Source organism: Bufo bufo, chromosome 8, assembly GCF_905171765.1.
Source record: "Bufo bufo chromosome 8, aBufBuf1.1, whole genome shotgun sequence".
NCBI lineage: Eukaryota > Metazoa > Chordata > Amphibia > Anura > Bufonidae > Bufo > Bufo bufo.
In genome coordinates this window covers 39,845,556-39,858,698 of record NC_053396.1, presented here as the reverse complement: position 1 = coordinate 39,858,698, position 13,143 = coordinate 39,845,556, and the positions used below count along the sequence as shown (strand labels likewise).

General features: G+C 44.0%; 1 protein-coding gene across 2 annotated transcripts in view; it reads right to left on the bottom strand.

Moving 5' to 3' along the window:
• Nucleotides 1–1,636: 1,636 nt before the first annotated feature.
• Nucleotides 1,637–13,143, bottom strand: part of MRRF (mitochondrial ribosome recycling factor) — a 25,119-nt gene continuing 13,612 nt past the window's right edge. For both annotated transcript variants that reach the window (XM_040442388.1, XM_040442387.1), the window contains exons 3-7: nucleotides 8,104–8,253; nucleotides 6,115–6,233; nucleotides 3,744–3,835; nucleotides 3,396–3,555; nucleotides 1,637–2,084 (exon numbers count right to left, since the gene is read on the bottom strand). In XM_040442388.1, coding sequence (XP_040298322.1) covers nucleotides 2,007–2,084; nucleotides 3,396–3,555; nucleotides 3,744–3,835; nucleotides 6,115–6,233; nucleotides 8,104–8,253 — 599 coding nt within the window. In that variant the 3' untranslated portion in view covers nucleotides 1,637–2,006. The remainder of the gene's footprint in view (nucleotides 2,085–3,395; nucleotides 3,556–3,743; nucleotides 3,836–6,114; nucleotides 6,234–8,103; nucleotides 8,254–13,143) is intronic.

Below are 13,143 nucleotides of genomic sequence, written 5' to 3'. Positions count from 1 at the left end.
TGTCTAGCAGGGGGTAGGAGGAATATCCTGGGTCCTCTAAATTAGGGATCAGCAACCTCCAGAACTCCAGCTGTTGCGAAACTGGGAGTTCTGAAAACAGCCAAGCAAGTGTGCATGTTGGGAGTCGTAGTTTCACCACAGCTGGAGTGCCGAAGGTTGCTGACCCCTGCTCTAAATAATCGGCAATAACATCACACCATCAGACCTTCTAACCTTGCTTCAAAGGGGTATGTATTTTTATGCAAATGTGCCCAAAGTGCAAATTTGTGAGAGATTTTGGGAGTGGATTGGAGCAGGGCTTAAAATGTCCTGACAATGGGTATGTTGTGAGGTATGTGCTCTACAGAAGCAATTATATAGCAAAACAATTAAATATTAATTAGTAGTGTGAAATGGCTCCTGTGCCGCAATTAACACCACTTTAACAAAGTGATAATAGATTGACCCTGCTGACCCTTTCAGGCTACTTATATAAAACTTCAAGAATTTCTGTGACTGAATCTGAAGGAAACAGGAAGAAAATGTGTATAATGTAGCCTAATCGTTGGCATTAATGGGAGGCACAAAGGTTGCCATTGTGATGGAGGGCAGTATGGTGGAACTCCTAAAGGGTAGATGTATTTTTGCTACTGACAGCTAAAGCTTTTGTTCCACCTCTGATGGGCCTGCAAACACCTATGTTTCCATGAAATAGGAAGGGATGACTTATCTTGTATTCAGAAGTAGCCTTTGGGCTGTTATGGGCTTCATGGAGGGGGCAGAACCCAGCCTGTTAAGGTACAACCATTCCCTGTCTTAAGATAAAAACATACCAGCTTAGAAAACAGCAAAACCAATGTCCACTGAAGGTGTCTCCTCTTGCATAATTCATTGGGGGTCATTATCAAACAAGACAAAACATGGCAAACAGCCATGTCCATGGTGACAACGACCACCTTGCAGAAAGTAAAGGACCAATTTGGTGCTACTGTATCCTACTGGTATTTGCCCAATGTTCTGATTCACTGGCAACCAGCTTGGTTACATAGCCCAAGGGTTGAAGGGGCATATGCTGACCCTGTTAAGCCCTAATAGAAGGCTACAGTGACCCTAATGGACCAAAAGCACAACTTTAGATAGTTCTTTGAGCCGAAGTGTGGGCCATGCTGCAGGGATGTTTTATTTTATGATGATCTATCCTTAGGACGGATCATCAATAGATCGATCGGGGTCCAACACCCAGTACCCCTGCAAATCAGCTGTTTGAGGAAACAGCAGTGATCCGATCAGCACTGCAGCCTCCTTGCAGCTTACCAAGCGCTGTCCATTGTATAGTGGCTGTGCTTCGTATTGCAGCTCAGCCCCATTAACTGGAATACGACTAATCTGCGCCTAGGTCATGTGACCAATGAATGTGACATCACTGGTCTAGGAAGAGGCCGCAGCCGCTTCAAACTGCTGATCAGCAGACCCCTGCCCATCTAGTATACACCATATATATCAAAATGTCTGAAAACCCTTGTGAATATATAATACATTTTTCACCAGGTTCTCTGAAACTCCCATGAATGGTCACTCTACCTAAGATGGTCATTTCTTTGAAGAATGATTAACACCTTGATGACAGCAAAGGTCCAGTAATAACAAGAGGCAGGTGATATTTTATTATATACATTTTATTTCTTATATATAATATTGAGTATAAAGAAAAAGCTGTACAAGAATTGAAAAACCAAATTGTTCCAAGATACAGAGCCTGTGGGTTCATACTCTGGGTTAGGGTCTGGTCATGATTCTTGTTTCTTCATCATCATTCCTAATCGTTTTAATCTGAGATTTGCAATACATTCACAGACATATATCTCCAGATAAATCAGGACTGTGATAATTTGTGCCTGTTATTAGTCCGCAGCACCCTGACACATATCAGTCAGTGTATCCAGAATAACCCTCTCCTGAATGGATCATGTACCAGCACACGGAGAAAATGTGCGACTACTTCCCATCTTTCCAATTCCCCACAAGCCCTACTCCAGCAGCTCTTTTGTCTTTGATGCCAGTTGTTTGTCCATTTCTGCGGATACATCATCCGCCATCTGCTGGATCTACAATGGAAACGGTATAATAATACATCAGAGGTTATTACAGTCAGAGGAACTACAGTCGACAACACTAACGACTGATAAGAAACAGGTAACTTATGCAACAAGAACTATTACAGAAATAATGGTAGCAGGCGCTCGCTATTACCACTGGATACACGTATATTTTAATAGATTGTAAATAAATTAACAATAAAACATCAATAAAAATAATAAAATAAATGACTATGCGTCCTCAGCTATGTAGCTGAACTCTCGTAGTACGTTATATACACTTTAGTAGAGCGGCTCAGTACAGTCGATAGTTAGTAGTCACTGTTTGTTTGTCGTTTTTCTGTATTAGTAACAAGTTCCAACGTAACAGTTATTTGAACAGAACAGTTCTGGATATGATGTTCATAATTCCGTTAGTACAGAAAAGGTCCCCATGTTAGATATCACCACAAACGTCCTCAGAAGTAAGTATCGCAGCAGGGAGCCGACCATGGCAGCCAGGGCTTCAGTAGCGTCCTGGCTGCCATGGTAACCGATCGGAGCACCAGGATTACACTGCTGGGGCTCCGATCAAAAGCTGCCACTGCACCACTAATGAAAAGGAGGGGAGGGGACCCTGTGGCCACTGCCACCAATGATTTTAATACTGGGGGGTTGAGGGGGCGCATTGTGCCACCAATTATTTTAATACTGTGGGGGAAGGGGATGGAGCACTGCACCACCAATGATAATTAATGTTTAATACAGGAGGCAGGTGCCGGCGGCAGAATCACATAGCCGGCACCCTGCCTCAGACAAGGCACTGCGATCCGTGGCAGTTAACCCCTCGGGTGCGGCACCTGAGGGGTTAACTGCCGCTGATCGCAGCTCCCCGTCATAGAGGCCGGGTGTCGGCTATATGATTCTGCCGCCGGCACCCACCTCCTGTATCTATATTAAACGTTAATTTTCATTGGTGGCGCAGTGCGCTCTTCTTTCCTCCGCCCCTCTCTCTCCTCATTGGCAGCAGCAGCACAGGGGGGAGGGAGAGAGTGACTCCTTCTCCCCTGTGCTGCTGAGGGAACATGGCGCGCGCTGAGAGCAGTGCACTCCATGTTCTCTGATACTAGGCTGTGCAGTAGCGCAGCCTAGTATTGGTAAGTGTCAAATCCCGGTATCGTATCGATACCGGTACAAAAGTATCGATTGGGTATCGATATTTCGATACCCGAAACAACCCTAGATCTGACTGCTATAAATATACATTAACAAATTAACAAGTACTCTATGAAGGACCTAAAAAGACACTAAAAGGTGCACATCCAGAAAATATTGTATTACCTGTTTTTCTATCAATTTTATTGTGTCTTCAGAAACTGTAGTCTTAAATTTCTTAACGTCCTGTACAGCCCCAGATCGAATCTTTCGTACAGACTCCTTTGCTTTATTTGTCAGCTGTTTGGCCAGTTTTGTCAAATTCTCCCGATGCTCTCGAGTTACCCTTTAGATAGAAAATAGACAGGTATAACAAGAAACCACCACAGGATACATCAGAGGAAAGACATTGTCAGTCATATTCAGAGAACTGATGTTTCAGACCGCACACATTTAGTTGAAAAGGTGTCATTATGACATTGCTCCACCATGGCGGAATTATCCATTGTGCACATGACATCATTTATTACTCACGGAGGGACTGGTACACGGATTATGGTCCCATCTAGTTCTGGATTCAGGTTCATCTGACTTTGTCTTAAAGCATTCACAACTGCATCAGCACTCTGCATAAAAGAAAGCACGGCAATGATGGAAGAAAATTCATCCTCTTTACACTGTAAGAAATATCAGCAGCTCAAAAGGTGCAGGATATATTACTACAGGGAGCTCTGAGATAATTAACCTCTTCCTGCCATTTTCAGTTTTTTTCCTTTTTATTTTTTACTCCCTGCCTTCCAGAAGCCATGACTTTTTATAATTCCATTCACATAGACGTACGAGGGCTTGTTTTTTGCAGGACAAGTTACATAGCTGATTACGGACTCTGCTGCGTCAGCTCCAGAGCGGGCACCATCTTTGAAATCCATGTCGGGAAGTGGTTAAAAAGGCTATGGACGCCTTTGTATTGAACTTTTTATTGCTCGTTTACTTCCTTAACGCAAAATTAAAGTCTACGGATACCTGAAGTTGAACTTAAAGGGTTATTCTCATCTGAGACAATCACTAGGATATGCCCCCATTGTCTGATAGGTGCAGGCCCCACCGCTTGGACCTGCACCTATATTGAGAACGGATCGGGCAAAGTGGTGGCTGGAGGACTTCAGTCAGGCCACCACCAAGCGCTCTCCCCATAGAAGTGAGCGGGAGTGCACTGTGGATAACTGTCCTCCGCTCCCATTCACTTCTATGGGCCCGACGGAAATAGCTGAGCCAGCGCTTGGATATTTTTGGTGGCTCCATATAAATGAATGGAGGGAAGCTACGCATGCAAAGTGCGCCCTCCACCACTTTCGGGGCTCTTTAGGAGATAGGCGCGGGTTCCAGCGGTGGGACCCGCACCTATCAGACAATGGGGGCATATCCTAGTGATATGCCCCCATTGTCTCAGATGAGACAACCCCTTTAAATTTGGTACAAGGGCTGCAGACCATGCCATCACACTTCACTCTGCATGGGACAGAGCAGCCGGCAATGTATGTGAAATCATGCAGGGCTGCAGAAGAAAAACAGAGCACCATTGTTAATAATGGCCTATTGGGAAAATGTACAATGCAATAAGAAAAAAATGCAACCTTTCAATTAGTCTTCACTAAAAATCTCCTATTTTGCACACACTCAGTTGTGCATGAGCAGTCAGCTGAGAGGATTCAAAGAAAACAAAGTGACAGCTTGCAAACAGACTGTTTTTTAACCCTTGACTCTCTGAAACAGCTGAACATTTTTAATAAAGACCAATTGAAAAAATGATTTTTAGCCCAAAAGGAGTAAAATTGCCCCTGAAGGTGTACATAGCAGATAAAATCCACCTTGTGTCTTTTCACAGATCTAGACTGCTGCTCTTGTCCCTCCCCAATAGTAAAGTGGCTCAGGTTGTTCAGACTGGCTGATGGGGAGTCCTAGCGTTCCTCTTCTGCTGACTTCAGTGGTCTGTCATGTATGTGTATTAGTGTAGTTCACTATTTATTTCGTTTTTTGTTCACTGTGTGTTCACTTTCCACGTTTGTTTGTCAAGGATTTCTTGGGTTGTGGCGTCCTTATGGGTACTCCCCTAGAGGTCTAGGGAAAAGTGTGGCCATCCCGGTTCCTCACCCCCCCTGCAAAGCCCCTTGGGTTCTCCCTCCGGGGAGAGGCCAAACCTAGTAGTCGAAGCTCCGTGCCGACACCTTGGGTGGCAGCCTAGGTGAAGGCCGGAGCACAGATTTGGCATACCCTCGGCTTCAGTTGAGGGTTGCCTGGGCGTACTCCAGGCTTTGGCTGGGGGTTTCTTTTTGTCTCGGTCCCTTTCAGGAGCCTTCTGGCCTGGAGGGACTGGGAAAGGTTTTTGGGGCGCCCTTCTCTTACGGCGAGGGCCTGCGATAGACCATAACCTTGTGCAAGTTTTTGTGTGGCACGCTGCACGATTTTGTTGCACGGGTGTAGAAAGCACGCTCCTCGGGCTTTTATAAAAAAATTATAATAATAATAATTAGTGTAGTAGTTTTAAAAAACGTACATGCCAAACTGTACAGTACACGGCCAGTGCTGCAGCAACGGGTCCAATGGTAATCCCGACATGTGGGCTCCCCCACCCTTCAGCTGACGGGTGCCTCTGTCTTGCTGCTAATAGGGAGAAACCTCTCAATCAACACCGAGTGGTCACATATCATGAATACCATCGGACTCCTGGCTGGCCATGTGCTGCACAAGTAAAATTACTACACAAATACACTCACATGACAGCCCGCTAAAATTGGCGCGTCTGTCACTACACTGTGCTGCCCACAGAGAAGTATTGTCTGGTCCATTGTGATGACTAAACAATACAATAAAGCGGGGTTAAAACTGTAATCACAAGGTGACTTACCTCTGGAAAACTCGCCATGTTGATGACAAATAGCCGGGGAGACTTCAGGGTGATTTGTCCTAAATGGCTCAAGGGAAATTTGCCATCTTTTGTTTTTACAACAATGTGGTCAAATGCACCTAAAGATAATGATTGGCAAAAAAAACATATCTAAAAAATCTCAGACAGGCGTGACTTCATAAAACGTACATAGACTGTACAATAGTCTACCGACTTGTAATCAGCGTGAAGTGTTACCTAATGTCCGCCCCAGCGAGAAAATAATACTTCCATAAGTGAAAAATACCACTCTATGGCTGAACTCACACACAGGTTTGGTGCATTTTATTTAGGCCTCATGCACACGACCGTTGTGTGCATCCGTGGCCGTTGTGCCGTTCCCGTTTTTTTTCGCGGACCCATTGACTTTCAATGGGTCCGTGGAAAAATCGGAAAATGCACCGTTTTGCAGCCGAGACCGTGATCCGTGTATCCTGTCCGTCAAAAAAATATGACCTGTCCTATTTTTTGGACGGACAACGGTTCACGGACCCATTCAAGTTGTATTGAAGTCTTTGGGAATTATTATTGCAGTAGCATTTTTGACACTTGAGGTGAGTCAATGCCATTTTTTTGTCATTGGAGCATACTCTGATTCTGGAATTGTTTCCCTCCTTTTTTGGGGATTTCTCTCCAAAAACATCTGTGGTTTTTTTCCTACATGAAAAAAAAAAACGCACGTAGCAGTCCGTTTTGCATTTTTTTTCCTGTAGGCTATAGCAGATGAACAATTTTAGGGTTGAAGGTGGCAGCACATGCACAGGTTCAGATAGTTGAATCAATTCAAATTTAGAAAATATACTGTACGGTATAACCTCAGCGGGTGCCATTCCCACAGTGGACTAAAAAAAAACACGTAGCAGTCCGTTTTGAGTTTTTTTCCACCCTTTTTCTATCACAAGGTATTTTTCCTATACTGCACTAAAGAGGAAGCAACATCAGAGGCAGGTATATACTTTCTGATATAAAAAAAAAAAAAACACAAGCCATGCAAGAAAAAAAAAAAAAACGCCAGGTGCTCAACACACACTATTTGGTCAAAAACGTTCTACAAAAAACGTTACACAGGTCAGGCCTTTTTTTTGGCAAAAGAATAAATAAATATGCACAGGGGAAGATTTATCAAAACTGGTATAGGAAAGGAAAATTGGCTTAGATGCCTATAGCAACCAGATTCCACCTTACTTCTTCTTTTTTCTTTTTTTCTTTTTAGAGCTCCTTCGGAAAATGAATGGTGCAATCTGATTGGTTAGGCTTCAGGCACACAGGGAGAGGAGCAGTCACCGGGAGCATTATGTGTGTCCTACAGATGGTTCATGATGCCTGACAGAGCGCTGGGGACAATCCCTGTGTCCTTTGATGAGGTGGCGGTATATTTCTCAGAGGATGAATGGCGCCATCTAGAGGAGTGGCAGAAAAACCTAGAAATCTGATTGGTTCCCAGGGGCAAATAAGCTAGTTTTACTTTACGCTAGTTTTTATAAATCTCTCCGAAAGTGTGGAAGCACCCTACAGGGGTATCTTACTGTTGCGCGGTGAATACACAGTTGCTGATTGGTTTCACCTCCATATAGCTCCCAGTGATCTACCACCACCAATATCTGCTTGATAAAAACCTTGCCTATCAAGTCTTGTGGGTGTGCCATCTTGCCAAATTTTTGCAAACTAACAATGTCCATTAACACAATTTTTTTTCCCTGTAGGCTATAGCAGATGAACAATTTCAGGGTTGAAGGTGGCAGCACATGCACAGGTTCAGATATAGTTGAAGCAATTCAAATTCAGAAAATATACTGTACGGTATAACCTCAGCGGGTGCCATTCCCACAATGGACTAAATCCCCACAAGGAGATGTCCAATAGTGGAATTTTCCTCTAAATGTAATGGATATGGCGTAGTCTGCAGATATTCACATATCGTATACAGTGTGGATGCAGAAAGGCACTCACCTGGGGATGTTCTGATGGATAGGTTTTTGTTAAAGTCTTCCTTAAGGCTGTCAACCACATTTTTCATATCTTGTTCAATATCTTTCAAGTTGATAATGTCTTCAACTAAAGCAGTATTGATATTCACCCGGGCCGGGCCTTTAGTTTTTCCTAAGGACAACACAATCAAAGAGGGAGACGTTTAACCTTAGAAACTATGAATAGAGACAAGACGCCGCCTGAGGTCCTCTCCCTTTTTCCTCACCCTATTTGTAGTCTAACCATCATTCCGATATCACTATCTGCAACGATCGCAATGATTTTTCCCCACGCACACATCTTTGTCTTGTCTATTGTACTGCAAGATAACGGAGTAAAATCTACCTCGCATTAAGGGGTTTGTCCAAGATTTTGATACTGATGGCCTATCCTTGGAGGGGTGTGGGTCCAACTCCCAGCACTCCTGCCGAGGCTTATCAAGCACAGCGCCGTCCATTGTATAGTGTCTGTGTTTGGTATTGCAGCTCAGCTCTACTCATTTAGATGGGACTGAGCAGCACCTAGGCCATGTGACTGATTAACATGACATCACTGGCCTAGGAAGGGGCCTCAGCACTAAACGGAGTGCCACGGCCTCTTCAAAAAGCTGGTCAGCAGGGGTGCTGGGAGACGGACCCACACTGTTCAAATATTGATGACCTATCCTGAGGGTAGGCTACCAATATCAAAATCTTTTATCAAAAATCTTTGACAGCCCCTTTAATCCCTTCCTGACCAGCGCCATACATTAAAAATGGGACCCACTCGCGACGGGAGAGGGCGCCATAGCCACAGGATGCCTGCTGTTTTGAACAGCAGACACCTGGGACTAATGTCCACGATTGGTGTGCTGTTCTTTCAAATTAAATTCATACACTGTATTATTATCTCTTCTTTTACTATGTTGTTTCTATGTATTGTTCTCTTCTGCCATCTGCTGGCCGGAATTCGTATGCTGCACGCCTTGTTCTTGTTAAATAAAGTTTTTCTCTGCTGGGCGTGGTTTTAGCAGCCTTGGTCGTTGTCACTTCCTGTAGCCATTTTTCAGTGCTGCATTCCTTTGTGACTGGAGACACACACCTTGGCTTGTGAAGGCATCAGTTTTTGACCAGCAGTTAGCCTCAGGAAAGACATCCACATCACAGCATCTACTCTGCTACTGCATTATTGCATCACCGTATGTCGCTGCCTTGGATCAAATAAACCCACGTTTGATTGCATCCTCGTGTCTACGTCTGGATCCATCTAACCTGAGCATCTGCCGGTCCGGTCTGCTCCACTGCTTGGATACGATAGTAGGACAGTCACACAGTCATTATCAGTTACACCTTCATTCGCCTTCATGTGGGGACAGAACAATTGGCGGTAATGTCGATCACAGACTTTTAACTCTTCAGATGCCTTGTCAAACGTGACCACCGGATCTGAAGGAGCAAAAATCCGGAAGTAAGCGCTTCTAGGTATGCTCCAGCTCTGCCTGGCAAGGATCGGGGGAACCGGATGCAGTGTGCCAGGCCCCATCAGAGCGCTCATCTCACCTGTATGATATGCACTTCTCCAGTCTCTAGGCCTTTAGCATCAGGCCCCGGCGCTGCCACACTAAAACTTGTCACACATAAAGCAAGTGGGTGAAGCCTAACCTACATTCGTCAAGCTCCGCCCACCTGCTTAATTTGTGACTAGTTTTAGTGTGGCAGCGCCGGGACCTGATACTGGAGGCCTAGAGACTGGAGAGGTGCATATCACGCAGGTGAGATGAGCGCTCTGACGGGGCCCGGCATTTAGTACAGTGAAAATGCTGGACCCCGTTACATGAAGACTGTGAGCAATTGGGGAAACTACAAGGGGCTGTGGGAGGCACTACTGGGGACATTACTGGGGCAGTGGGGGACACTACTAGGGGCTGTGGGAAGCACTAATGGGGGAAGTAGGTGACACTACTAGGGACTGTGGGGGGCACTAGTGGGGTGCACTACTGGGGGCACTACTGAGGACATTATTGGGGGCAGTGGTGAACACTACTAGGGGCTGTGGGGGACACCACTGGGGGGCAGTAAGAGACATTACTGGGGGCATTACTAGGCTATTAGGGACCAGGGGTGTGACAATTGCGGACACAGAGTGTGCGACTGGGCAGGGCGTGGGGGAGGGGCCCCAATCCAAAATTTGCGATGGGGCGCATAGCACTCTAGTTACGCCACTGGGTGTAAAAATGCAAAAAGTCAAAAAATTTTGTGCTAGTGAGTGTAAAAAAGTCGCAAAAGCCCTATTTTTGAGGCTTTTTGATGCCAGAATTCTGGAGTGAAGCTATGATAAATCAGGGCCATAGTGTATTTCTCATACGCTCCAATGCTATTGCATCATAGTGTGTGAGAGAAGAAATCTGATTGCTCGTTATAGTTCCCTATGTGAAGTTTTGGAACTATAAAAAAGTGTGAAAAAAATTGAGGTTTTAAAAAAAAAAATATATATATATATAAAAATTCTAATCACCCCCTTTCCCCAAAATGTCGATAAAAATAAGTAAACAATTAAAAAAACATGTGGGGGGTTGAGTCAGAACAACCCGTATGTAGGTGCATATCACTATGGCGAAATACATATACAAACGGAAAATACAAATGTGATAGCACTCTACATCCAGTAATTTGCCTCCATGCTGGATGAGACATTGGTGTACATTTTGGCCAAAGCGTAATAAGCCACTCACCGCGTCAAGGTCGTCTCATTTAAGTGGTCCCTAACACTAGTTCCTACCTGTTTATGGGCCATGACAGCCACACAAAGTCCAGGGAATGTAGGTCAGCATGCAAGCCAAGCACACTCTGCTTTTAACCCCGTCCGGTGCCATTACAGCTTTCATTGGATCCAGGGATGCAAGTACCAACATGCATGCCGAGCCCACCATATACTTCTCCTGGAGCCAAATGGCTACTGGTAGGTTCTATATAAGCATGCTGACCTACATTCCCTGGACTTTGTGTGGCTGTCATGGCCCATAAACAGGTAGGAACTAGTGTTAGGGACCACTCAAATGAGACGACCTTGACGCGGTGAGTGGCTTATTACGCTTTGGCCAAAATGTACACCAATGTCTCATCCAGCATGGAGGCAGGGCAGCGTGCTGGATGTAGTGTGCGATCACATTTGCATTTTCCGTTTGTATATGTATTTCGCCATAGTGATATGCACCTACATACGGGTTGTGCTGACTCAACCCCCCACATTTTTTCTTTGCAGTATATATTGGAGGCGTGGCGATCTCCATGCAGTCATGCACACCTGACCAGTCAATCTGTCCTGGAGGCTGGTTTTAAAGTCAGTATAAAACTGAGTCTGCTTATATAGAACCTACCAGTAGCCATTTGGCTCCAGGAGAAGTATATGGTGGGCTCGGCATGCATGTTGGTACTTGCATCCCTGGATCCGATGAAAGCTGTAATGGCACCGGACGGGGTTAAAAGCAGAGTGTGCTTGGCGTGCATGCTGACCTACATTCCCTGGACTTTGTGTGGCTGTCATGGCCCATAAACAGGTAGGAACTAGTGTTAGGGACCACTCAAATGAGACGACCTTGACGCGGTGAGTGGCTTATTACGCTTTGGCCAAAATGTACACCAATGTCTCATCCAGCATGGAGGCAGGGCAGCGTGCTGGATGTAGTGTGCGATCACATTTGCATTTTCCAATTAAACCTACCATGCCTACTATCGGCATCGCAAATGGTGAAACGGAAAAAAAATTCAAAATGGCCGATTCAACGTCCCACAAAAAAGTTAATAAAATAAAAAGTGATCAAAAAGCCATACACACCCCAAAGTGATATCAATGAAAAGTACACCCACAACAAATTTGCCCTCACACAGCTCCGTACACATAATTACAGGTTTTTATTTTTTTCTGTAGTAAAACACAATAAAAACTATACACATGTGGTATTGCTGTAGGAAATACTGTAAAAACAAACCCTAAAAAACTGATGAGGAATTGTGTTTTATTTTTCCAATTTCACTCCATTTGGAATTTTTTTTCCAGGTTCCCACTACATTGTATGCAATATTAAACGGTGGAATTAGAAAGTGCTACTTGTCCCGCAAAAAACAGCTATGTGAACGGAAAAATAAATAAGTTATGGCCTCAAAAAGGCAAGGAGTGAAAAACCTCAAAAACCCTCTGGGGCTGAAAAGGTTAAATCAGTAACAACCAAAGATGGTGGGAAAACATGGTCATGGTCAAGTCAGATAGGCTGGTAGCACTGTTAATCCAGACAGATTCATACACTTTTAGATTCCAGTATTTGTAACACGAAAAATTGTTTTATTATAAAAATAAAAAAAACTGGAAACTTTGAAAGACCTATTAATGCAAGTGTGAACAGAGCCTTATATAAACATGACAACAAATTAACCCCTTCAGGACCCTGCCATTTTTCACCTTAAGGACCAGGCAATTTTTTGCAAATCTGACCAGTGTCATTTTATGTGGTGATAACTTTAAAACGCTTTGACTTATCCAGGCCATTCTGAGACAGTTTTTTCGTCACATATTGTACTTCATGACACTGGTAAATTTGAATCAAAATATTTCATTTTTATTTATAAAAATAAAAAATTACCAAAAGTTTAGGAAGATTCGCAATTTTCAAAATGTCTATTTCTCTGCTTTTAAAACAGATAGTGATAGCTCCTAAAATAGTTATTACTTTACATTCCCCATATGTCTACTTCATGTTTGGGTCATTTTGTAAATTACATTTTCTTTTTTTGGGACGTTAGAAGGCTTAGAAGTTTAGAAACACATCTTAAAATTTTTAAGAAAACTTCCAAAACCCAGGCCGGCGCCTCTACATAACTTCCGTGGATCCCCCACCAGCTAAAGGGCTTATTAAGACCGGTGTCTAAAACGCTGGTCTTAATAAATGACCCCCTTTGTTTTGAGTCCAGAAATAAAAAGTTAGCTGTTCCTATGAATGAGACTATACTGACGGGTAGGGATCGACCGATTATCGGTTTTACAGATATT